At 38.2% G+C, this 23,665-nt stretch overlaps 2 protein-coding genes across 2 annotated transcripts in view; one reads left to right on the top strand and one right to left on the bottom strand.

The window, feature by feature from the left end:
* Positions 1–23,665, bottom strand: part of top2a (DNA topoisomerase II alpha) — a 41,820-nt gene that overhangs the window by 13,914 nt on the left and 4,241 nt on the right. The window contains exons 4-17 of the mRNA XM_079595905.1: positions 21,633–21,696; positions 21,409–21,554; positions 21,231–21,328; positions 12,516–12,728; positions 12,222–12,395; positions 9,238–9,339; positions 9,020–9,157; positions 6,094–6,232; positions 5,858–6,015; positions 5,307–5,432; positions 5,112–5,222; positions 4,918–5,023; positions 2,435–2,544; positions 2,217–2,309 (exon numbers count right to left, since the gene is read on the bottom strand). Coding sequence (XP_079452031.1) covers positions 2,217–2,309; positions 2,435–2,544; positions 4,918–5,023; positions 5,112–5,222; positions 5,307–5,432; positions 5,858–6,015; positions 6,094–6,232; positions 9,020–9,157; positions 9,238–9,339; positions 12,222–12,395; positions 12,516–12,728; positions 21,231–21,328; positions 21,409–21,554; positions 21,633–21,696 — 1,778 coding nt within the window. The remainder of the gene's footprint in view (positions 1–2,216; positions 2,310–2,434; positions 2,545–4,917; positions 5,024–5,111; positions 5,223–5,306; positions 5,433–5,857; positions 6,016–6,093; positions 6,233–9,019; positions 9,158–9,237; positions 9,340–12,221; positions 12,396–12,515; positions 12,729–21,230; positions 21,329–21,408; positions 21,555–21,632; positions 21,697–23,665) is intronic.
* On the top strand, positions 18,771–19,898 carry LOC306989946 (E3 SUMO-protein ligase ZBED1-like). The gene is made up of 2 exons (XM_079596059.1): positions 18,771–18,947; positions 19,038–19,898. The coding sequence occupies exons 1-2, from the start codon at positions 18,810–18,812 to the stop codon at positions 19,464–19,466; spliced, it is 567 nt and encodes a 188-aa protein (XP_079452185.1). The 5' UTR covers positions 18,771–18,809; the 3' UTR covers positions 19,467–19,898.

Here is a 23,665-nt window from a genome sequence, read left to right on the forward strand (position 1 = left end):
TAACCTAAACCTTGCTTACTCAAGGTATGCTGGTTCCAAAAACTAGAGATCGACCGATATATCGGTTTACCGATATTTTCCCAGATATTTAAGCATTTTCCTATAATCGGGTATCGGTTTTGTAATACTGGATTAACCGATAAACGGTGCCATCTTGTGGCCGTTTTGATAATTCCGCCATTGCTGCACCACGCTGAGGGAGAGACGAGACAACAACAACTGCGTGCACAGGTGTATGTACTACTTGCTTTACTTTAATTATTCCACTTTAACAACAGACAATAATGCACAAATGAGATTTGAGACAAATGCCTGATATGTAGTTTATTTATGCAGCTTGCTTTAAAAAGAGACAAACTCAGTCACGTAGCCTAATCTGCCATGTTCTGTCTCAATAAAGACGCAAATTTACATGAATTAAATAACAGACATGAATGAGTGCATGTTAGAAATAAAAGCGCTGAATTTAATTCTCTCTCTGCTGTATTTGCTCACCATTAGTCTCGTAAAAAAAAAGAAAAAAGTTTGTTCATATTGCTGAGCTACTGCGTTATTGATCAGGAATGCTCAAGGCAAGCACTGCCTGCCACTTAAGATTCACTTGTTTAAAAACACCCTAAATAAGAGGCGATCTAGCGCTGAAATGTGTCGTTTATGAAATCAAGTGATCAAAGGGCTCGTTAAAAATATCTTAATTTGTGATCCGAAGATGAACGAAAGACTTACATGGTTGGAACAACATGAGGGTGAGTAATTACTGACAGAATTTACATTTTTGGGTGAACTAACCCTTTAAATAGCAATGCAATGTTTTTTTTTTTTCAGGTAATTTAGATTTAGATTTTTCACCCCAATTGGTTTATTTTTGTGCTTTATTTATTTGACCCGTTTACCTCAAAGCTTTTATTTTTAAAACAGACACTTTATTTTTTGCACTCAGACCCCTCTATTTATTAGTGTATAAATAAGTTGGGGGGTTTGTATGTAAGGAGGGAGTGATTGGTATAAATAAAATGGTTTGTTCAGTTGAGTTGTAATAATTGTCAAAAACAGAAGTATAACTGTAAATAAATATCGGTTCTGCATATCGGTCATCGGGCACATAAACATAAATAATCGGTATAGTTTATAAAAAAAAATGAATATCGGTCGATCACTACCAAAAACACATGCGGGAGCAAGTTCGACCAACTCAGAATATGTTAAAGGTTAACACACAAGACATTCTCAACAGCACGACGAATCACAATGGAAATGAACGCTAAGAAAAAGCATGCCAAACTATTCTTTTGTTTAATGGCTATTTACATACTATTTGGTTGATGTGCAATCATTTTTGCAACACTGTTTTGCAAGTTCTGCAACAGTTCAGAAAGGAGAAATCTAACAGTTACATAATAAAATATTGGTCACAAATGATTGGTCACTTTCTAAATAGTATAAGTATAGCACATCTATTAATAATTATATATGAATAAATAGTTTTTTTTTACCGATGCAGATATGTTAGAAACGATGCATCGCGATACAAATGCAAAAACTTGTATCCGATGCACTTATTTAAAGCTACACTGTGTAGGAATTACTCAAATCTAACAGAAATTGTAAATGACTACCAACTCAATATTACTTTCTAGCCCCTCCCATTCCGAGGGCGTTTTAACTCCTACAGTGCCCGTATTATTTCAAATCTGCCGGCAGTCGAGATTAATCTCCCTCGCATTAGTCACGGTGCCACTGTGTAAAAACACGAAAGGCGAAGCTTGAATTTCCAGGCATGTCCCTCTTTGACTAATGTATTTTCAAGATGGAGGCGCAACATGGCTTCTACCATTCGAGCAGCTCATCCGTATTTATTATAAATGGCAGATTCTACGCTTACGAGAATACTTGATTAGTTGGTAAAAGTAATTATACATTAATGAGCACATTTTTAAAGAACAAAGCGGTTTTTGCTAAAAAAATCAACTTAAAAAATGACAGTGTAGCTTTAAATCAATGCATCGTTAGCTTTTATGCCGATGCAAATCGGTGAATCTTACCATCCCTAATATATATATATATATCTTACAGAGAGTAAGTTGCTATGGCTACTTGCATACCCTGAAACATACCCATGAATGTCGCATACATTTTTTGGATACACCCAGGTGGCACACAAATATCAACTTTTCTTAAATGGCACATCTCTATATTGATTTTCAGGGTTGTGGTACCTCAGGCAGGTTGTGTTCTCTGCGTTGACGTCTGTTGATCATGAAGCTGGTCAGCCACTCCTTCCGCTCATCTACCATCTTCTTACTAAAGGCCTGCAAATAGACAAAGCCACAAACATCTTCAGGAAGATTGATTTTAAAGGCCTTATGATTTTACTGTGACACTTTTGACTAAATTCCCAAAAAGCAGGAATGTACTATAAAGGAAAAATGGTTACCAGGGTGATAGCTTCATCATCGGCTGGCCCGGAGTACTTAAAGGGAATTCGATGTCTCGTCATATCCGAAAAATACTCTTTGGCCTCCTTAGATGTGCTGGTACCCAAACCTGGAGAGAGATAGACAAAACTACCTGTGAGATATTTACAAACAACCAAATACACATGCACGTTTTAGAACCACTTTCAAGTGCCATTGTAAACACTAGGGGTGGGTGAAATGACAATCTAATTTTTGCACATTTGCAATCGTGTGGATATATTCAGGAAACATTGCATTCTTGCATATATATTGATCAACATTAAAAGCAAGAACTCAAGCAGGGTATTTTTTTTATCTTAAATTAGTGTTTTCTGGGGCCTGGAGGTGTTCTGACATGCACTGACATTTGTGCTTATTTCTGTTACTTGTGACATTTTCATGGCTAAAGTCTGATTACACTGCATTCAGCACAAACTCTGCTACAAGAATATGTCAGCAGCATGTATGTCAAAGTTTGTAGTTTTGAGATAATGACATGTGTGTGGTTTGAGAGAATAAAAAATAAAAAAAGTCATGAAACCCATGCTGATTATTTCTTCACAAGACTTGAAAAATGTATCCCGTAGCCTAGAATATTTGCTTCAAAACTGTGAGAAAAAAGAATTCACCCTGCATAGTCATTCAGATAAAACAATATATTGATTTAAAATTTGTAAGACATGTTTTGTGTAAGAAAGCTCTATGCGAGGAGGGCGTGGTGAATCATGAATATTGATGTGTTTGACACCTGAGAGACAAATACATAATGGCCCTATCATTATAAAGGAGTAATATGAACTATATAGACAGGTAGGCAACCTTTCAATGCTGAATTTATATACATGTTTTACACAAGGATGTTTTTAAGTTCGATAAAACAGCATGATATAAAAGTATATCATGAGCCCCCCTTATAAGTCACCTTGGGCCCCTAGTAAATAATCACTCTGATTAAAGGATCATACGTGAACAGGGTTTCTGCAGGGTTTAGTCAGTCAAATTTAAGACTTTTTAAGACCTTTTTATGTCCATTATGATTTAAATTTATGACCTACACGAATTACGAAAAATAACTTTTATATTAGTCGATATAGATAATTATCACAATAAATGTCAAATCTTTATTTATTTCAAGTTTAAAGGCATATTTTTGCTCCTAAGTGAAAGTTGTAGAGCGTTAATTGTGGTTTTAAACTACTCTTTATTGTCAGAACATATCATGACAAACACTTGCCAAACAGGGGAACATTTCACAAATCTAAGGTAAAACATACAAACATTTGACATTAGGTCCTTAACAAAATAAATATCTTTATTGGAAAACTAATTTCTTAGTTTCTGCATGTGCTAATGGGGGTCAAGCCTTGAAATAGGTTTGTGTTGACTTTGATATCTTCATGAAATGTATGAAAAACAGTAGCCTAAATACATTATTAAATTGTAATTATATTCCATTAGTCCTTTAATACATTGACTACAATAATAATATAATACAATTCAATATGTATATCCCACATGGTGCAGTTAATATTAATAGGCTAACGTTATAGTAAATCCATGGGGGGAATGTGTCGATGGAAAAGCCTTCTGACTGTATCGCTGCGCACAGTGTTTCTCCTGTTCGTCAGCGCCGCTTCATCTGCCTTTAAACTGGTTTAAATCACTGAGAACAGTGTTCTTCGCTGAATTCAAGCGCTTCTCACTGGATCTCGTGACCGAGACCGATCAGAGTAAACGCATCAGCTCTAGTGAGCTCGCGCTGCGCTGCCGTTCAGACTTTGAGCCGAGCGGATATATGGTTCGTGTGGCGCGCGGTTCAAATTAGTTTTTCCGTTCCGCTTTTGCCGCATTTAACATTATGCCGCCAGCGCATTTTCGGGGGGAAAAGGCAATGCTAGAACCAATGAATGAACGAGCATATGAATTTAAGACGTGGCTAAATGTAATTTATGACCTTGTACAGAAAATCCGTACGTTTTTATGACTTTTTATGGCCTAAAATTCTTCTTATTAAATTTAAGACATTTTATGACTTTTTATGACTCCGCGGACAGGTGAAGAAGTAAAAAGCAGGACGTGCATGGTGTTAAAAAGTGTTGGGGCAATAAGCCGTTGGAAAATATAAATCAATGTGGTGCTCACGCTGACATAACCACTGACAAATTCAGTTCTCTTTCACAGATTATGGTCAAAGCTGCACATAATTGGATCAATGCCCATCATGTATCTGTGCTACACAGATATTTGCATACTGCAATATAAACTATATAGCAAAATATCTAACAATAGGAACTTCATATTGTGTGTCGCCACAATATATATTGTCATACCACCCAGCCCTAATAAACACCCAGTGTGCAGGTGACCCAGTCTATGACCCCTTCACTTGTGCAGAGATGAGGACTGAGTAAAAACATTGCTTACATTTGCCAGTGGACTACCACAGGTGTTTGAGACAAACCTTTGTAGTATTTGATCTTCCAGGATTTTGTGTTACTTTGTTTCTCCTTCCACTCAGTGAACTCTGGAATACTGTAGAAAGAAAGCTCCTGCTTCTTATTGGACGCCTAGAAAGCAACGACAGCCACAGTCAAGATGCTTTCAACAACTAATGTTTTTTGTGCACCGTTGATAACAAGAGCAGTTGTCATCTACCTTGATGATCGGGGTGATGAACTCTTCAAGAAAGTTGTGGCGCAGCAGTGATGGCCAGTTATGATGGATGAAGTTGATGAGAAGCCCTTTAATGTGAGATCCGTCTTGATCCTGCAGAAATCACCTGACATTACACAGGCAACAAACTACAACAGTCCAATATCCTGTAACAGACACTATGTAGTCAAGTCTGACCTGATCTGTCATGATCATGAGCCTGCCGTAGCGCAGGCTTTTGAGTGATTCAGTGTCACTGTAGTTCTTCTTGTACTGCAGACCTAGGATCTTTATGATGTTGTTGATCTCAGCGTTCTCCATGATCTACAAAAAAAGAAAACCGGTCTCAATGAATGAAACATAGAATGTACAACTACGGTAACCCATTTGACTTTCATTGTACTGACAAATATATATATTCTCTTGTTCTCCATGTAAGTAAATGGGGATTAGAGACAGTTGTGGTCACCATTCACTTTTATTATGCAAAAAAAGAGAGAAACTTAAAATGGCATATTGCACATTTCTTAGTTTGCGTGGCATTTAATTAGCCTGCTAAGCTAACATACACAACATGTATTAATCATATATATATATATATATATATATATATACATACACACACACGGACAAATCTAAGAAAAAGGAAAAGGAGCTAATAGTTAAGAACTAAAAAAAAACTAAATTATTTAGTGGGTCATGTAATTAAAGCAGTTAATAAAAAACATTGTTTTTTTTTTTTTTTTAACCTGTTTGTGTGTCGCCTCTCGCACGTTGAGCATTTTACCACGCAGAGGGAAGACACCATAGCGATCACGTCCCACCACACCCAAACCCGACACGGCCAGAGTTTTGGCCGAGTCTCCTTCAGTCAGGATCAGGGTGCAGCTAGTGGAGTTCTTTCCACCTGAAACAAACCATCATGAAATGAATATCCAGGCAGAACAAAGTGTCCTAACATATTAAGAGCACAACAAACCGTTACCTGCATCGTTGGCGTCATCCAGCTTGGGGACTCCTTTAATCTTAGTGTGTTTGACAGCAGAGCATTTCTTATTGAGCTGAGCCTGGGCTTTAAACTTCACCCAGTTCATAATGCTCTCCACAATTCCACAGACATTTGCCTACAGACAAGACACAGAGAAGTGAATTCACGCAGTTTTACAGTTAGGGTTCATACAAATTTTGACCAATACATTTCCACATCCTTTCCATGACCTAATGTTCCATGAAGGTCTACATATTAGGGGTGTGCAATATCACGATTTTTGATCGTAGATGATTGAAATGTCTCTACGATCTGCTATTTAAGAAATATAGTATCATGCTAGTGCATTCTAACAGTTGTTCAGTTGCATTGTATAGTATTTTGAGACTTTTTACATCACGTGTTAACACAGAGGTAGAGTTACACTCATGGGACACTGCAATTCAGAAACATTTAATGTTGTGTAGATGCGCTGTTCTAACATGCACTTTTCTGACTGTATACACCTGAAGCGCACCGGTACTAAAAGCCTGTCAAACAGCGACAGGCAGTTTATGGTAGTAATGGGGGATATAAACGATATGCGATATAAACGATACAAAATTGGCCTACGATAGAGATTTTAATTCTATTGCACTATCGCGATAATGCATGTTGATGACGCAATCTACCCGCGAAATTTAGAGCCACAAGCTGCAACCGGCTGAAGCGCATCATATTCGTCGTCATCTTGAGTAAACATGGCTGACAGCGAAACGGAGGAGCTGGTGAAAAAGATCGGTGCAACATCCATTATTTGGACTTGGTTCGGATTTAAGCCGTCCGACAAGCAGCAGCAAACTATACAGAGTGTGTGGGGCAACAGTTCGGGGTAACACACACAACTAATCTGTTCTACCACCTCAAAACGAAACATGTCACTGAATACCAGCGCGTATTCACAAAATAGTGGTGTAAACACAAAATCTCTGTGTGTGCCCGATTTTAAGATTAGTTGTTGTGTTGCTTTTTAACTGAGAAGACATCAGTTTTTCTGCTCTTTGCATCTTTTGTGTCCTTTAAAAAAATAGCCAAACTAAAACAACATTTGATTTGGAGTGCCTTCTGCACTGTTCTGCACTTTTTACTGTCTATGGCACAGCACTACTGTAAATAAACTTTTATACTTGAAGCATTTTCTTTAGTTGACGTATAACAGGAGAAACTCAAAAAATTAGAATATCATGCAAAAGTAACAGGTGAAACTAATTAGGGCTGGGCGATATGGCCCAAAAAAAATATCACGATATATTTTTTTATATCAGTCGATATCGATAATTATCGATAAATGTCTAATCTTTTATTTATTTCAAGTTTAAAGACAGATTTTTACTCCTAAGTGAAAGCTGTAGAAACCAGAGCGTTGTGTTTTTAAACTAGGCTACTCTTTATTGTCAGAACATATCATGACAAACCCTTTCCGAACAGGTGAACATTCACAAATCTGAGGTAGAACATTCAAACATTTGTCATTTTTCCTTAACAAAATAAATATCTTTATTTCAGTAGTATTAGCTTGAGTTAGGATGCAGATTTAACTATATACAATTTATGTTCATTAACAAAAACAGTAACATCTTATTCTTTAGTTTTATTTAAATTAACCATTGGTCATCCAGCATCATGCATTTAGATCATGATAACCACAGATAAAATGTCACTTTATGGTTTCTATGGTATTTATGAAAAACAGTAGCCTAAATACATTATTAAAAACTGTAATTATATTCCATTAGTCCTTTATTATATTGTCTACATTAATAATATTATACAATTCAATATATATATATATCCCACGCACATTTCATGGTGCAGTTAATATTACTAGGCTAACGTTACAGTAACGTTAAATCCGTGGTGAATGATGGGAATGTGTAGACGGAAAAGCCTTCTGACTGTATCGTTGCGCACAGTGTTTCTCATGTTCGTCAGCGCTGTTTCATCTGCCTTTAAACTGGTTTAAATCACTGAGACATTTGTGTTCCTCGCTGAATTTAAGCGCTTCTCACTGGATCTCGAGACCGATCAGAGTAAACGCGTCTGCTCCTAGAGAGCTCGCGCTGCCGTTTGGACTTTGAGCCGAGCGGATAAACGGTCCGTGTGGCGCGCGCGGTTCAAATGAGTTAAGTTCCGCTTTTGGCGCAAAAACATTATCGAACATTTATCGAACTCTTGATATCGTTTTATCGAGAAAAATTATATCGCGATAATTATCGTTATCGTTTTATCGCCCAGCCCTAAAACTAATATAGACTCATTAAATGCAAAGTGAGATATTACAAGCCTTTATTTTTTATGATTATGGCTTACAGATTTATGAAAACCTTTTCACAATATTCTAATTTTGAATTTAGGGTTTCATAACCTTCTAGCCATATAAACATTAGGGCTACTTAAAGTCTAGTGTACTTGAATTGTATTTATCTGCAACATTATGTTGTATAATTACAGTTTTGTACAATAAATGTTCTCAAAACTACATACACCGTTTCTTTATTTAAAAAAAAAAAAACATTTAGCAGTTGTTTGGCTTTCCTTACTGTACGTTCACACCGCCGCCGGCGAGAGCGGCAAAATTCGCTCTCGCCGCCCTGCCATCGACGCCGTGAGATTCGGGGACTTCTGACTTGGCGCTGAAATATCTGTACTTCTGACAACAATTACCCGCAAACCAGCTTAACCTGGAACTGTGTGCTGGTATAGCACTATGCCATGCCATAAATTCAATAGAGATGTTTATTTTCTATTGATCACAACAGCAATAATTGTTGATGTCAAATGCTGAAGAGGAATATTATATGCAGACTACAAACACTTTAATTATCCCATTCAGCATAGTTCAGGCTCAATTCAAAATGAATGATTAAAGTGTCACATTTCTCACCTGTTTAATGAATTTATCACTCAGAGAGCAGGTGGAACCGAAATTCTTCTGCTGCAAGGTCATGTTCTCTTTGGTCTGAGAGTCAAAGCTGGGGTTCTCAATCAGACAGTTCACAAACAACCACATGTGATTCTTCACCTGCACACACAGTTCAACCAGATCAACCAGAGAGCCATAATCCTTACATTTTATAAGGTTTGCTGATAATCTGTACGTACCTGGAAAGGTTTGACCGCCACTCCAGCCTTGTTCTTCTTTTTTACAACTTCAATCAGTTTGGACACAATCTGGTCTGAAACATAGTCTGTGTGTCTGCCACCCTAAAAGACAAAACTCTATTGAAAGCACTTTCCTGTCAATTTACAGTTTCTGAGACAGATTAAATAGGCATATTATGTCCACATATGTTTGTGACTTGACATTGTTCTTGTGTCACCTAGAGATTCCGCAAGAAATAAATGAAACCCTCGTCACGAAGACATTCTGCAAGAATTAAAGGAAACCGATTGGGTTTGTTCTCTCATATCAAGCAATTTGTTGTGCATTGACAAATGTTCAAATGTCAGTTAAATTAAATCTTTATAATCAGGCAATCATTTCTCTTCAGTAGACTTGGGATTAAACTGCTAGATTCACATGAATTAATATGGACTATTACTACCAGGGCTCGACATAAGCAATGGCCCAATGGCCCGATGGCCCGGGGCCAGTAAAAGAGTAGGGCTGTAACGATTTACGATATTAAACCGAAATCGCGACACTCAGATCCACGAACCTGTGTCGCAGTATGAGAAGGCAGATCGCGATCGACACACCCCTTCCCAGACTTATCTTTCTCGTCCAGAATAGATCCTAGGGCTGTGACGGGGTCTTTTACATATTAGGTATGGGAATTTCAAGCAAAAATAATATTCGAAGATCGCTGGGTATCATTTGAATATTATTCAAAAAATTGCACCTCTCCCCCACACGCACACACGCGCGAGCACACACACACACACACAAGCAAACACCAGAGCAAGTGAGCAAAGCGTGCGGTGTTTGCTTGTATGTGTGTGTGTGTGTGTGTGTGTGTGTGTGTGTGTGTGTGTGTGTGTGTGTGTGTGTGTGTGTGTGGCACCGGCGCGCGCGTGAACTGGAGCTCACCTCATAAACGAATCGAAACTTAGAAAGCTTGAAATACTTTTACTTGATTTAACGTTAATTCAAAACATAAAGAAATGGCGGCTTAGGCTAATTCGTAGGAAGTGTGCATTTCTCTATATAGGCGCGTTCACTTTGTGGCAAGCGTTATTCCTGCGCTTGAGATGCGGGTCATGCGGAATAGGCAATATATTATTTGTGTTTTACAGCACAGACAGTAAGCCTCGGTTACCTCAGAAGAATTTTTAACATGCTCGAATCATCTCCACAATGGAGTATAGTTCGGTTTGTTTTTCAAAAGTATTTTGTTACAAGAAAAGTTATAGCTTTAGCTATTTATTTATTTATTTGCCTTTTAAAATCCTCCCTCCTCGCAAGAATCGCGGTTTGTATCGAATCGTGGGTCAGAAATCGGGATACGAACCGAATCGTGGGTTTGCTGTATCGTTACAGCCCTATAAAAGAGTATGTCGGGCTAGTTGATTGGCCAGTGACTGGCCATCAGCAAAACAAACAGCAATTCGTCACACACAGTGGCGCGAAGAGTGTCAATGTTACTTCAGGTTATTTAATATTCCGGCTGTGAATTATAAGCTCAGCCTCCGATTGAGCTAAAATCAGCCAATCGTCGAGGTAGTTCAGTATTCGCATACTCCGTTGGGGGGCGAGCGAGCGCCGTCGTGTCCATGCACTTCGTAAACGTGCGAGTCTGCGAGGTGCTAGGGACAGACCGAACGTCAGGACATTGTACTTATAAGCTCGACCCTCGGAGGCAAATATCAAGAATGGCTTGTGACGGGATGCTATCCGTATCTGAAAGTAAGCGTCTTTCAGATCCACTGAGATAAACCATGCAATCTCACGGGCGAATTTGCGCGAGGATTGGTTGTCAGCAATTTGAACGAGCATTTCATAAGCGCTTGTTCAAACGTCTGAGGTCTAGGATGAGTCAGACCACCACCCTTTTGGGGACGAGAAAGTGTCTGTAAAAGCCCGACTCGCTCTGCGTTAGAGGAACGGTCTTTATAGCCCCTTTTCCCAGCAGTTTCGCTATTTCGGCGCAAAGAAGATGTGATACTTCGCTTTTCACCGTAGGGGCGGACTGGCTAATGTATTTTCTACGCAAATGGATGTGAATCGATCGCGCGGGCGAGGCCGACAAGGAGTGCGTTTTGTGTGCATGTGAGTGTATTGCCCTCCCTCCCTGTTAATTAGTTTGGTCTACTCCATTGAGTATCTTGAAACACGCCCCCTTTCACGTTTAATTTTACAGCGAGAGAGAGATAGAGTTATTGATCCGTTAATGCGAATTTATCTGAGCAGATAATTACAAATAATTGTCTATGGATGAAAAGCTGGAAGAAAATAAGCAAGTTTAATATCACATGATAGCCTAATAGTAGCCTATGCCATGAGGATTCATGTTAATGCAAAATGTTAATGTCTTGATAGTTTTATATTAATATTGTTGTGTGTCTTAATGTTCTTCTGTTTGTTTCCCTTTGTTTTACAAATATTATCTAATATGTGTTTTGTTATTTAAAATAAATGTTTAAATAGCATTTATTTTTGTGTTGTGTAATATTTTTATGCTATAAGTAGTGTTAAAAAAAATTCTGCACATTAATGAGCCAATGTGTTATGATGTGGGATGTGGTGGGCTGCTGTGGGTCAGAAAGTCCAGGGCCACTTTTTGGTCTCAGTCCGCCCCTGCGCGGCAGTCTGCGAGCGAACTGCAGCGAGTAACCTCGTTTTATTATGTTCCACACCCATTCTGATATGCCAGAAATGGCTTCCCATGCTTTTCCTTATATTTCTTTCAGGGCCAGTAAAAATATAGAAGGGGCCAGCAAAACTCTGATCTACTGGCCCCGGGGGCCAGTGGAGATTTTTTTTTATGTTGAGCCCTGATTACTACTATTAAGGAACCTTAAGCATCAAACCTTTGAGTAAACGGACAGAAATTAGATTTCATTACAAATGTACTCATCAAACAGTTTGCCAAAATTAAATGCTAAACCCCAACAACATGCCATGTTGTAAACCTGAAGACATTTACCTTAGTTGTGGCGATGCCGTTAACAAAGCTGACTTGCTGGAACCCTTTATCACTAAGGGTAAGACACACCTCCCAGCGTTCATTCACACTCTCATGGACTATCATCAGGGGAGAACCAGTCTCATCCACCTTGTCCTTCAGATAAAGGTCCACATAGCTACGGAAACCATTCACCTGAAAGATAAAAGAAACTTAAACTTAGGGGAAAAAAATTAAATACAGTGAAAAATAGTGATATAAACAAACAACAGTAAAATCATGAGGTCCAAGTGCAAAACCTGATCATCTACTCACTGGCAGTTTCTTGCCATTGAGAAAGACACGGATGCCCTTAGTGGCCCCAGCGATGTCATATGCTCGTCGAGTTAGCAGCGCCACAGTATCTTTATCCAACGCCTGCATTTTAAACTTTGCCAGGTCCGGATGGAATGTGATGCAGGTGTAGTCATCACCATCGAAGGGTTTGATCTTAGACTCGTCTGCTCGGTCCATGTTATCAAACCATGTCTTTGGGGAAAAGATTAAAACACTTTACCACTTTTGTTCCAAGATAAGGAATTTCACATTCTGATCAAAAGTTGACACCATTAAGACACATGATAATCACTGATCTCCAAATATGACTGGACTGCCAGCAGGCAGTTAAGCATCAAGTGTTTGAGCGTGCCATATTGATATTCCCAACAACCAGAGGGCATCAATGACTAAAAGCTGATTGACCTGGTTAGAAGCATTTGTTGAACAAGATTAGATTTTAGGATATATAGCACCCTATAAAATCCGTTTTATTTGTTCCCAAATTCCATTTTATTTTTTTGCAAATTACTTTTTTCCTTTTTAATTTTTGGGAATTCCGGGTCATTTTTTTTACCCTTTACGGTTATTTGAGTCGTAAAGTGTTTGCTTTTAATGTTAATTATTAAAACGTACACAAATAAAATAGGAATGATATTAAATTTATTGTGGTAACAAACATCACATTTACTCAGTACTTTTTCAGGACAAATACGGCATAATACAACATAACACTGCATTTTAAGTACTTAAAGTAACAACAAAATAATAATGGTTACAAGCTTTAAAATATTAATGGTTATATTAACTGGTTAAAACGCAGTGCAGCAACTGCACAAACCTATGGCGAGGCGGCTCAGACGCGCGAACCAATTAGGCCGCGTCAGAGCCCGCCAGAATGGCCGTGGCTTATAGCTTTATAAGCCCTCATTCAGCCATAGAAATCAGTTTAAATCAACTGAAGCGATCCCCCGATCAGAAATGACGGGAGGGGTTGTCGCCCAGATTTGCTTTCCCCGGTCTGAATTCCCCCCAGACATACATTCTTCTCGCACACAAACAGAATTTCATTCCAAATATGTAAAATTCCACATTAACACTAGATTCCGCGTTAATTTGCCAATTCCGCGATTGCGGAAATTATAGGGCCCTAAATGCGTATATAAATTGTTACTGCGACCATTTCATGTTTATGGTCAGAAAAACAGTAATAAAGGAGAACTCCAGTCAATTTTAACATTGAGCTCAACTTTTTGTAAATTTGGAGTGCTGTCAATACAGAGAACAACGACAAAAATCGGTGTTGCCTACACTGTTATCCTCTTTTTAAAATTTGCACCCTGTTGACTTCAATAGGGCAAGGTTTAAACCTGCATTTAGTCTCTTAACATCCTTAATGTGTCATTACAAGTGCCCAGCCATGTTGAGTGATTCCTTCAGAGTGAACACGAGTGAATCTGACTGCAGTAGATGTGAAAGATATGAATAAAAATGATGTTATATCAGCCAGCGCACATACCTGTATTTAGTTCCTGTTTTCGGTTGAAGTCCAAAGTAGTCGATTGTCGAGTTCACGCGCGTGATCATAGGTAACTAAACATATGCGCGTGAACTCGACAATTGACTACTTTGGACTTCGACCGAAAACAGGAACTAAATACAGGTATGTGCGCTGGCTGAAATAACAATTTTTGTCGTTGTTCTCTGTATTGACAGCACTCCAAATTTACCAAAAATTTAGCTAAATGTTAAAATTGACCGGAGTTCTCCTTTAACTTATCCTATTCATTCATAAAAATTTTATATCACTGTCAGCACAGATCATAAAGTGCGTAGAACGGTTGGATTTTGTAATCTGTAATTTTAAATGTAAAACGTCAGAGCGACTGATTTGAAAAGTTAGTAATAAAACGAACAGCAAAGTAACAATTACACATTATGACTGGGCGATAAAACGATAACGATAATTATCACAATATAATTGTCATCTATAAAATAACAAAACTTCGATATAATGTTTATGCACTACACAAATATTGCTGTGCATGCAGACCGCAGCACTGGTGGCAATAGCCTAACTGATAAGCGCTGCGATTTCTGTTGAGTATAAAAATCAAACGGCAAATGTGGAACGACACAGATCTGCTTGTTTGAACCACCCGCCACACAGAACATTTATCAATTCGACTCAAAACACACCAAAAAAAAAAAAAAAAACACATTCTGTGTGAACGCAAACACATCCCGGGATTGATGCCGGCATCGATCTCGGGTTGGGGACCTAGTAACATTGCCGGGATCAGTCCCGGAATGCTCCCTGTGTGATCAAAATCCAGGATCAATGCCGTAAGGGGTATGTCGTAGTGATGACGCACGTGCCATCGCGCGACTCTAAAAAGTTTATGTTCGTCATCAACAAAGAAAGAACGAAACAAATGTCTGCAAACTGGAATGAAGCAGAGACCATGGGGCTCCTTACTATCCGCGCTGAAGCCGAGATTGTTCGCCAGCTTTGTGGAACGGTACGCGATGCATTAGTGTACATGTTTTCGACACGTACGTTACACGTCTCATCCTGACGTCGCGTGTCTTTAAGGGATCTTACCGGGATGTGTGTGAACGCACTCACAGATCCAGGAAAATCACTGGCAGTGTGAATGAACCAAAATCAAACGATCCCGGGACAAATCCCGGGTCACATTATCCATGTATTTTCCAGAATCTCTGTGTGAAAGGAGCTTATGTAATATTCACTATTTAAAACAGATGATTTCCTATTTATGCAATAGAATTAGTGATGCTCCGATTGATCGGCTGATATTGGCTAAAAATAGCTTGATCGGCGAACCCCAAAAGCGCCGATCAAAAAAGCCGATCACGTTTTTCCACCTGCATGCACGGCGCACGGGCACACAACAGCAGACCGGAGCTTGCCAGTGGCAACATGAGTTCTTCTTCCCCCGTCTGGAAGTTTTTAAAAAGTCATTTCCAGAAACGCTGGCCGCAGAAAGTCATCACAAAGTAGCAAAAAAGTAGTTGAAGCCTACAAAGCGGAGCTGTAGAGCAGGGGTCTCCAACACGGCGCTCGCGAGCTGCCATTAGCTCGTGGCCTGACTGGAGGGAGCTCGCCAAGGGGCCGTTCACATATCGCGTCTTTTGCGCGCTCAAGTTTGTTATTTCAAATGTAGGCGCGCGGCAAGCGCGCTCATTATAGAAGTGATGCGGCCGTTTTTCCACGCGCAGCGAGATGAAGAAATATCAACTTCAGAATTCCGCAAAAGCTACTAAAACTTCTTTGTCGTTGTGGAGAGCGCAGTGCATGGTTGCATAGCAACGACAGACGCCACCACGGGAAAATCGGACCGAATTTTACTATTAATAAAAGATAAGCTAATGTGCATTGTAAATGTCAGTAATTGATCTTTTTTTGGACTCATTCTTTTTATAAGAAAATTATTTAAAGGCTGAAATATGAGGTTTATCTTTTTATAAAACCTTTTTTGTCAAAACTTTATTTGCACTTGTACATGTTAGTAGATGTTGCAAGACACTTTTAAAATCTAGCCATAATTGATATTTTAATGCTTATGTAAACAAAAAGTGCACATTGATGCTAATTTTATTTGTTATTTGCTGGTTAATGCGTCGTGTAGGTCTTAAATTTCCATCTTTATGATCTTAAAATGGCTTAAAACAGTCTTAAATTTACAAAAGTTATTTCATGAATTTGTCTGATTTTTCATAATTGGTTGTTCCAGAAAAAAATTGTTCTTGCCACCTCATAGTTAATCGGTAGTTAAATTTCTACAAATGGTGCAAACTCTGCTAGATTATGGATAAAAGAATCCCATTCCACTGCCATTCTATGATCGGCAGTGATCGGCAGATCATGATTTTGGTGATCGGTAATCGGCCCCAAAAATGCTGATCTGAGCATCTCTAAATAGAATGTGTGGTAACCCCAATATGGCAGCACAATGGTGTCACATTAAAGGATAATTCCGGTATTTAACACCTTGAGTCTATATTGTAGTTTGTTTTGGATGAACAAGAGTGGTGGACAACATTTTTTTGACAATGGTTCCTCTCTCGAGTTTTTGACTATAAAAGAATTGGCCATGGACCCATTTAACATTGGAGTCAATGTGCATGTCCGAAAATGTCATTAAAAAAGCCAATAATGTTCGTTTACAAAACTGTTAAACTCACCGAGTGTTTAGTGGTGTTCGTTGATGATTATAAACAATATATCGTCGCAATATATGATTCCAATCCGTTTATTTTGCTATAGTGGAACTATTTTTTTAGAACCGTGTAACTTCCGCTCAATATTTGAATCTGAAGCGTTAGCACACTCCCGACCACTTGATGGCGATAACCGATGTTTATGTCTCGCGGGACACTCACGGTCACAGTCGAGTTCAACTTCATATTGCACTGGTCAGTCTTTCAATATGACAATACGTCTTTCAATATGGTTAGAATTAGGGCTGTGCGATATATCGAAAATATCGAAATATCGCAAATTCGCGATATGCATATCGTAATGATTTGCGATAAATGAACAAAATAATACAAAGCTATATAGTTTTACGACACAGATCATCTGACATGCGGACGTTAGTTGTGTGTGTGCGTGCGCATAGCGCCCGCGTGCTCACTGCTCTGACGTCTGACCATCAACAAGCCAGCACGCAGTGAGTGACGCGCTCATAGCAAACTAATATGATAAAATGAGCCAGCCTGAGACATCCGCAGCTGCTGCCGACGATTTAGTGCCAAAACGAAGAAGCACCTCAAAGATATGGCAGTTTTTTGGATTTAAAAGAGATGACCACATGCAGACTGAAGTTATATGTAAAACATGTAAATCTCGTGTAGCAACGAAAACGGGAAACACTTCAAATCTGTTCAGTCACCTCAAAGCAAAGCACAACGATTTGTATCAGCAATGCTCGGCAGAAAAATCTTCAAGCTCAGGTGAATCAACCCTCGTTCACCAACCCAAGCAACAATCCATATCATCAAGCTTCGAAAGCATAACACCATATCCTGTAAGTTCCCGCCGTCATAGTGAGATAACCAAGGCCATTACACGCTATCTGGCAAAGGATATGGTTCCGATCGCCACAGTCGGGAAACCAGGGTTTTTGCACCTGATGAATACCATCGACAAACGGTACAACATTCCCTCTCGAACCTATTTTTCACGCATTGCTATCCCCCAAATGTACGAGCATACTCGCGACCGTGTCATGTTGGAACTGAGAGATGTCGAACATTTTGCGTGTACAACGGACCTCTGGTCCAGTAGGACAACAGAGCCGTACATTAGTTTAACGGTTCACTTTATTGACAAAGCCTTTAAGATGAGAAGTCTGTGCTTACAGACAGCATATTTCCCCAGTGAACACACTGGGGAAAACATAGCGCTGGGACTGCGAGAGGCTTTGTCTGGTTGGAATTTGAATGAGGCGCGTCTAGTGTGTTTTACCACGGACAACGCAACCAATATGATCAAAGCGGCGGAAATAAATGGTTGGCCCCGACTACAGTGCTTCAGGCACAGACTGCACCTTGCTATTGGTAAGTCTTACTTTTTTATATTAGAATATTTAATTAGTTATCTTAATATATAATAACTTCATTAAACACATTTTATTGTATACTGTCACAGATATTTTAGTGTTGATGATATTTAAATTAATTGTTTAATTGAATTATACATTAAATTATAGATGTAAGATTTATTCAAATTAATGTTTAAAAAATATGAAACCATAACTTAATTAAAACGATTGAAACTATTTTATTTCTATTTATCCAGAAAATGCTGTCAAAGGTGATACACGCATCAGTCGTGCTCTAGGAGTGTGCAAAAAGCTAGTGGGACATTTTTCCCATAGCTGGAAAAAGAAAGAAGCGCTAAAGAAAGCACAGAGAGAGCTTAACCTGCCAGAACATGGTCTGATCACAGAGTGCCCTACACGATGGGGCACTAAGCAACAAATGATGGAAAGGATCCTGGAACAGCAGAGGGCTCTGTCACAAGTTCTCTCTGAAAATCGGAGTACAAGACATCTGGTTCCATCTTGGCAGGACATTGAGGTCCTTGAGTCTGTAAACAAGGCATTGAAGCCACTTCAAGATTTTACAGATGCTTTGTCTGGGGAAGAATACGTGAGCATTTCCTATCTACTTCCAGTTCTTCGTTTACGGAGCACACAAACCCTTGCTGCTGACGAGGAAGACACAGAGCTGACATGCTCAATTAAAACCAAAGTGCTGGGCTACATGGAGGCAAAATATGAGGATCCTGAAACCCAAACTCTCTTGAACATTGCCACTTTTTTTGATCCAAGGTTCAAAAAAGACTACATTCCTAAGGAACAACTGGAAGAAATTAGTGTAAGGATAAAATCAGAAATGAAGGTAAGAATATTTTATATAGCAAGAATGATTTGAGCTCATTAATAAAATATGGAGGTACTAATCATTATTTTCCTTTTCTTTTTTTTCTAGGAGGCACAACCTGCTGTTGCCATATCATCATCAGTGGGTGCTGCTGTGTCAGGTGCTGAGGCTGAGCCATGTCAAAGTGCCACAGCCACAAGTACAAAGAGGATGAAGAAGTCTTTAGGAAGCCTCTTACAGACCTCAGTCACATCTCCCTCTGAATCCTCTGACCATGCAACCATTGAAGCAGAATTTAACAGCTACATTCTGATCCCCAAAATCCACAGTGAGCAGGACCCTTTGGCATGGTGGGGAATTCACAAGGTAAATTTCCCCCACTTAAGCAAGCTGGCGGAAAAATATCTTTGTGTGCCTGCCACTAGCACACCATCTGAAAGACTTTTCAGCACATCAGGCAATGTAGTTACATGTCAGCGTGCATCCCTGAAACCAAGCAAAGTGGACATGCTGGTTTTCTTGTCCAAAAATCTTTAACAATTTTAGCATGAATGCTAAAATCTGACTTGGCAAAAACAAAACAAAAAGAGAGCAAAGTAGTAACTCCACTGTTTCTCAAGTGTTTTTGTTTACTTGAATGTTCATGTTTTCAGGTTGATGTAGGCCTAACTATATAGTGGAGCAAAGTATTAGTGATATTTTTATTTTCTGTTTGTTTACAGTGTTAAAATGTAATTGTAACATTTAAATGTAATGTTAAAATGTAATTTGTGTTAATGCAACATAAAAAAACTGCTGTTGTTCACTTTCAAAAGTTGTAGTGATTTCTTTCCCCTAAATAATTTGAAATTTTGGTTATATGATTTCTCTTAATACAATTTTAATTGATTTTAGAAAAATAAATATCGTATCGCATATCGAATATCGCATTATTTAGCAAGATATCGCATATCGCATTTTTCTTCAATATCGCACAGCCCTAGTTAGAATTTGTGCGGTCAAAAACTGCGGTAAAGAGCTCTGCTCGCTAGCCTTATGAGAAACGGAAGCGAGCAAAAAGACTACATCGACCAAATGTAAACAGCCTCCTTTCCGTTTCCGTTAGCGCATTTATATTAACCTGACATTAACGAGCACTCAGTCCTTCAACAGAATTCAATGTGATTTTACAAAATGACGAATAAAACACGACAGAAACTGTATTTCGCAACACTTTTTGTTTCTGGAACATCAACTAACATCACTAATCACTCGGTGAGTTGCACAGTTTTGAAAACTAAATGTTAAAGGTTGTTTTAATGACATTTTCGGACATGCACATTGACTCCAATGTTAAATGGGTCCATGGCCAATTCTTTTATAGTCAAAAACTCGAGAGAGGAACCATTGTCAAAAAAATGTTGTCCACCACTCTTGTTCATCCAAAACAAACTACAATATAGACTCAAGGTGTTAAATACCGGAATTATCCTTTAAGTCATAAGCAAACCAGTTGTTTACTATAGATCAGTGATCATAATAAAATTTGCATCATGACACTCGTTTTGGATTAATTAAAATATTCAAAACAATACAACTGCATACTTGTATCAATACATATATGTGGATAATTTTATTATAATATATCTAACTAAAATATATCGCATATATATTAGGGCTGTCAAAAGATTAAAATATTTAAATCGCATTGATGTCATAGTTAACTCGTGATTAATTGCACATTTTTATCTATTCTAAATGTCTCTTGATTTCTTTTTGTTTCATTCTTTTTTTCTCATTTTAATGCTCTTATCAACATGGAAAAGTGGATCGGCTTGCTTTGTGCAAATGGTTTTTTATTGAAAACAACAGTGTGTTCAATTTCACACTAACATTCTCACTTGGAGCAAATAATCTCTCACACAATGTAACACTGTCCATCAATAAAAGGGTGAAAGAAATACTGACGAGGTAACTTTACTGATATTGACGAGTGTGTGCTTGGCCATCAAGTGGTATTTCAGACTGCACGTGCTGCGATAGCTCAGTTCACAACACACAGATCACTTTGGTCTTGTCAATTGAACCATTTGGAAACTTTTTAAAAGTTAACTTTTCATTCAGAATCTTATTGGCATCCATTTCGGCGTCTCGAGCTCATCATTCATCCACTCAAATCATAATGTTAAAGAAATGAGTTTGTTAAACGCCTTATTAACGGCGTTAACGCAGACAGCCCTAATATATATACACACACAGTACATTTAAAAATTGAGGCAGTTCTCTTTTAACATGCTTGGAGCAGTCAGGTATCAGGCTTACCTGTTTGAAACAATGTTTTGACTCTCGACAGGCAGTCTCGACAGTGAACTTAGTGCTGAAGATATTACATAGCTTCGCACCATATCCGTTACGGCCACCTGACGACAACACATGATTACAAATCCCCATTAAGTCTAGTGCTTTGAAATAAATCCATTCACTTCCAGTGCAACCTCACCTGTGACCTTCTTCTCGTCATCATCATAGTTACTGGAGGTCAGGAGCTGGCCAAAGATCAGGGCAGGAACATACACCTTTTCCACTTTGTGCTCAACCACAGGAATACCCTTCCCGTTGTTCCACACACTGATGGTGTTATTTTCGCTGCATACACAAACACACACCACTTAGACGTCCTCTCGATCTACAACACTGACCAGCCAGAGCATGTGCATTACTTACGGGTCAATATTGACCTTGATGCAGTTCATAGCCTTGTCCCTCTGTTTGTTATCAGCAGCATTCACTATGAATCAGAGAATGAGGATTACAGTCAAGCAGCATGTCATCTTTTATAAGGTCAAAACTGAGTCAACGTTCAAATGTGTGCTTTATGGATGTGCTTTATGGATTTGCGTTGATTAATGTTTATATGAATAAACGCATCAATTAAATCGGTTTATTATAGCAATTGTTTTGCTTCAGGAGACTTTGATTGAACCGCTTGATTTACATGGATTAATGTTACAATGTTTTTAAGATTGATGATTTTTAGGAGTTTTGTTTGGGTGGTTTTTACATGGAGGGACCGATTTCTGTCAGGTTCCAATAAAAATGTCCATGTTTGTTTGTGACAAAAGTCTTTTGAGTTGAAACGACATAAGAGCGAGTAAATGACAAGAATTTTCGGTTACACTTTATTTTAAGGTGTGATTGTTAGTGTAATTATATATTTAAGTACTGAGTAAAATTAAGCAACTACATGTACTTAATATAGGGTTAGGGTAGGATTAGGTTGAGGGTTAGTTGCATGTATTTATGCATAATTTACTGTTATTACTATGGTAAGTACAATTTAACATATGTAACAAGGACACTGTAAAATAGTGTTACCAAATAGTAATTTATAGGTGAACTATCACATTAACAATTTCAAACCGTAATGATGCATGTTTTAATCAAAAGGAAAGCCTATGTACTACAAGAAAATAGTGTGTAGGCAAATACGGATACAAAAAAAATGTATACTAAAAATGCTGTCAGAATCTCAACTCGTATGTAATTCGAGTTGTGTATTTCAATATTATTATAATGAAAATATGTACGAGAGAGCGAACATTTTAACTAGTGGTCGACCGATATTAGGGCTTTGACTCCGAACTTCGTTATTCAACTATAAATCGAATATTTTTAAAAAATAATGATATTCAAACGAATATTAGGCAGTCTTTAATATTCGAACCCGTTATGGGCATTATTTTATTTGTAAATGTGTTTGCTTGTAAACATGGTTTTCAATTCAGATTCCAAGGCTTTTTCACGCCTGGTGAAGTTGTGAATTGCGAGCTCATTAGAAAGGCTATCATTGGTCATCTGGGCTCCTGTAGGTGACGTTAGCGTCCTGGTAAGCACCTATTTTGTATATCAAAACAATGGCCGTGCCAACAACACCCACGCCTGACGAGGAGTTCGAAATCTACACTCCTGACAATTTGAAAAGCAACGTGTGGCGCTAGGGCTGAACGATTTTGGAAAATAATCTAATTGCGATTATTTTTACCAAAATTGCGATTGCGATTTAATACGCGATTATTTTCTAAGCTCTTTAACTTTTATATTATTCAACAAACACAAGCAATAAATCATTGTAAAATATGGATGGGAATCTTTAGGCACCTCATGAGCCGATCAACTTTTTTTATTTATTAATTAATCTTATTAATAAAACTTTAAATATTTATGTAATTATATGTAGGCTACTTTTAAAAATAATTACACATTAAAAAACGAAATTAATACAGTTACACGTTATTTTAAATAGGCTATATAAACGAATAGCTTCTAAACATAAAAGTTATCAATAACAAAGAGGGGAAAAAACATTACAAGCAATAAACAAAGAGTGCTTTCAGTATTTAAGAGTCTGAATGTTTTCCATTCAAGAGCTGTGATTAAGTGATTTTTCTTTCTCAGTTTAGATACGATAAGCTGCTTCACACTTATGCACAGATCTCTTTTGAAATATTAGATGTGGTTTGTCCTGTCTGTTTAATAACTTAAGAAATAACTGACTGTTTACATTAATTTCGCGTCTTAACGCATTTTGAGATGCAAGTAGGCTATATTTAACCACGTAGACAGAGTCGCTCACAGCCGCATGTGAGAGAGCTCTTCACAAAGCGGCCGTGAGTATTTGAAATTGAAAGCAGCTTCTGTCGATGGTTTTCATATTTTTATTTCTAATATATAAGCCAACTGCATTCCAAAAGACATAT

This window comes from Phoxinus phoxinus (genome assembly GCF_949152265.1).
Source record: "Phoxinus phoxinus genome assembly, chromosome: 21".
Taxonomy (NCBI): domain Eukaryota; kingdom Metazoa; phylum Chordata; class Actinopteri; order Cypriniformes; family Leuciscidae; genus Phoxinus; species Phoxinus phoxinus.